The sequence below is a fragment of the Limulus polyphemus genome, unplaced genomic scaffold (assembly GCF_000517525.1).
Source record: "Limulus polyphemus unplaced genomic scaffold, Limulus_polyphemus-2.1.2 Scaffold15604, whole genome shotgun sequence".
NCBI lineage: Eukaryota > Metazoa > Arthropoda > Merostomata > Xiphosura > Limulidae > Limulus > Limulus polyphemus.
The window spans coordinates 1,574-5,014 of record NW_013681214.1 but is presented as its reverse complement, the minus strand read 5'-3'; the positions used below and the strand labels follow the sequence as shown (position 1 = coordinate 5,014).

General features: G+C 31.5%; 1 protein-coding gene across 1 annotated transcript; it reads left to right on the top strand.

Annotated features, from left to right (window-relative positions):
• Nucleotides 1–1,161: 1,161 nt before the first annotated feature.
• LOC106477459 (protein HID1-like) lies at nucleotides 1,162–2,989 on the top strand (the record flags this gene model as incomplete). The annotated part of the gene is made up of 3 exons (XM_013938020.1): nucleotides 1,162–1,364; nucleotides 2,057–2,289; nucleotides 2,831–2,989. Coding segments are annotated over exons 1-3 (587 nt in total), but the record flags the coding sequence as incomplete, so codon positions are not given.
• Nucleotides 2,990–3,441: the final 452 nt, after the last annotated feature.

Genomic DNA, 3,441 nt, shown 5'->3' with positions numbered 1-3,441 from the left:
CTGGTTAAGAACTGTTCTTGTTAGCTTGACTCAATGTTAATATGTACAAACTGGTTAAGAATTGTTCTAGTTAGCTTGACTCAATGTTAATATGTACAAACTGGTTAAGAACTGTTCAGGTTAACCTGGCTCAATGTTAACATGTACAAACTGGTTAAGAACTGTTCTTGTTAGCTTGACTCAATGTTAGTATGTACAAACTGGTTAAGAACTGTTCAGGTTAACCTGGCTCAATGTTAACATGTACAAACTGGTTAAGAACTGTTCTTGTTAGCTTGACTCAATGTTAACATGTACAAACTGGTTAAGAACTGTTCAGGTTAGTCATTAAGTAGAAGAATGTTTAAGAAAAAATAGTTTTTCATAATATAAACTGTTAAGTCAATGAAAGCCAAAAGTAAAATCAAAATTTCTGGGCAACAATGTTTTTACGTAATACATTACTTTACAACTACATTTATGGTACAGATTACTGTGTCGACTATTACCATGTAGACACTGGATTATTTTTAAATGTTTTTACGTGTAGTTGTAAAGTAATGTATTTAATTTGTACCATAAATATGTATTATGTAAAAAACGTTTTAAAAATAATCCAGCTTCTATATAGTAATAGTCGACACGGTAATCTGTACCATAAATGTAGTTGTAAAGTAATGTATTACGTAAAAAACATTTTAAAAATAATCCAGTGTCTATGTAGTAAAAGTTGACACAGAATGTATTACGTAAAAACATTTTAAAAATAATCCAGTGTCTATATAGTAATAGTCGACACGATAATTTATACCAAAAAATGTAGTTGTAAAGTAATGTATTACGTAAAAAACATTTTAATAAATAACCCAGTGTCTATATAGTAATAGTTAACACGGTAATCTGTACCATAAATGTAGTTGTAAAGTAATGTATTATGTAAAAAACATTTTAAAAATAATCCAGTGTCTATATAGTAATAGTCGACACAGTAATCTGTACCATAAATGTAGTTGTAAAGTAAACTTTACAACTACATTTTTTGGTATAAATTACCGTGTCGACTATTACTATATAGACGCTGGATTATTTTTACAATTATGTAATGGTAGAATTGTAATGTAAGTAGAATGATGGTGAGTAGTCTGTTTGTATTGGTAAAACAAATACTGTGTTTTACAGGCATTGATAAAATGACAGAGAGAGAACATGCCCATCCACCTCAAAACGAAGGTGACGTGTCAGCAACATCTGAACCCTCACCAAATGATGGTGGTGGTTCAGACAGCCACGGCCCAGAGCCTGAAGGCCAAGAACAAGTCCCCACAGATAGTGATAAAACTGAGGGAGATCAGGTGTCTACAGAGGATTGTCCCAATGAGAAACAGGTTTGTGTTTATAGTCAGTTTCTAATATTTTTTTCTTTCTTTCCTCGGACAGAAGAATTTTGAACATATATTGAATGTTAGCCATTCATACCTTGATGTTACAATTTCTTGATGTTTTGACATACAGTGTTATGTAACAAATAAGTAAAATCATGAAATAAAACAGCTTTTGCAGATGATAAAATAAAAAGTTGTATTAAATTATTTCTAGTTCTTCTAAGACATTGATCAAAATAGCTGTTAAAATCAATGAAATATATAAAATATTAGTGATGAATACAAAGCAAATCTAAAACAATGCATTTACTTAATTGAAAAATTACATTAGGTAATTTTTGGAGATGGCTTGAATGGGTAATGAAGAAAAACTTTAATATAAGTTTAACATAACAGCAAATGTACAACGTTTCGACAAGGTTTTTTCATCACCATTTGACAAGCCGTCTCCAACCATTATTAGTCTCAAAGTGGGTTCCTCTTCACCGAAATATTACATTAGAATGTCTTTTTTAAATATTTGTGAAATTTTTTTGTCACCTTTCCTTAAACTTAATAGAAGACATTAACTTCAAAATTACCATAACGTGATTAGTTTTAATGCAAGGTCTTAATCATTAAAATACTGTTTGTTTCAATATAATATTGTAATTGTATGTGAGAAATAATTTTGATGTGATACTCCCTCTCTTCAGTCTTCCCCTCCTGTAAGTCCCAGTCACTCTACTGCATCATCTGGATCAGATCTCGGGTCATCACAAACAGAGATCCGTAGACAGCCAAGCTTAGTATCTTCAAATGCTAGTAGTGCACAGTGGGTGCCCAATCCTGATTGGGTATTGTCATGGAAACAGAAGCTTCCTCTCCAGACCATTATGAGGCTTCTTCAGGTTTTGGTCCCGCAAGTGGAGAAAATTTGTTTAGACAAGTAAGATAATTTTTATCTTTCTTTGATGGAGAGAAGTACCAGATATTGAAATACTCAAACAATCAACGTTTTTAATATACAATTGAAACCCCTATTCTAAGACCTATCAACGGTCGTAAAACAGACACTACATCCAATCACATCATCCTCAGGAGTGTGAAAACAAAATCTGTGCAAAGAGCCATTAATCATTGGTATCATAATTATATTTACACAAGTACCTTGAATTTTAACCTTTCAATAATGTGCCAGATATCTTAATGAAATGAAATCATCTGGCTCTAAAGCTTCTTATCAACCAAAATGAAAAATTTGGGTTTTAATATTCTTTTTAAACTGTATTTTTAAGTTATCTTAAATTTTGTTAACATCTTTTTAAGTGTTAATTATTTTGATGTCCTGGAAAAGGAACGCCAAAGACCGAAAATTTTCCAATTACCTTAATCAAAGTTATTTTTTGTTATCATATATGTAGATTTTTGAGGATTGCAAAATTTTGAAATTTCACCACTCATACGTTTCTGATTGAACTTTTTAACAGGGGACTGACTGATGAGAGTGAAATCCTGAAGTTCCTTCAGCATGGAACATTGGTGGGATTGCTACCTGTGCCTCATCCAATCCTGATTCGAAAGTACCAAGCTAATAGTGGCACAACTATGTGGTTTCGTACATATATGTGGGGTGTTATCTATCTAAGGTTGAACATTTACTGTTTAATGTTGACATGCATGTTTTTATGGTTAAGTTAATAAATATCTTTTGATTTTACATAGCACTATTTAAAGGTAATCTGTTACCTCAATTCAAATAATTAAACCATTCTCTGTTACATATAATCAACTTCTATTAGCTGATTAACATTCGTTGTTACATGTAATCATGTGCTGTTAGCTGATTAACATTCACTATTACATGTAATCATGTGCTGTTAGCTGATTAACATTTGTTGTTACATGTAACCATGTGCTGTTAGCTGATTAACATTCACTGATACATGTAATCATGTGCTGTTAGCTGATTAACATTCACTGTTACATGTAATCATGTGCTGTTAGCTGATTAACATTCACTGTTACATGTAATCATGTGTTGTTAGTTGATTAACATTTGTTGTTACATGTAATCATGTGCTGTTAGCTGATTAACATT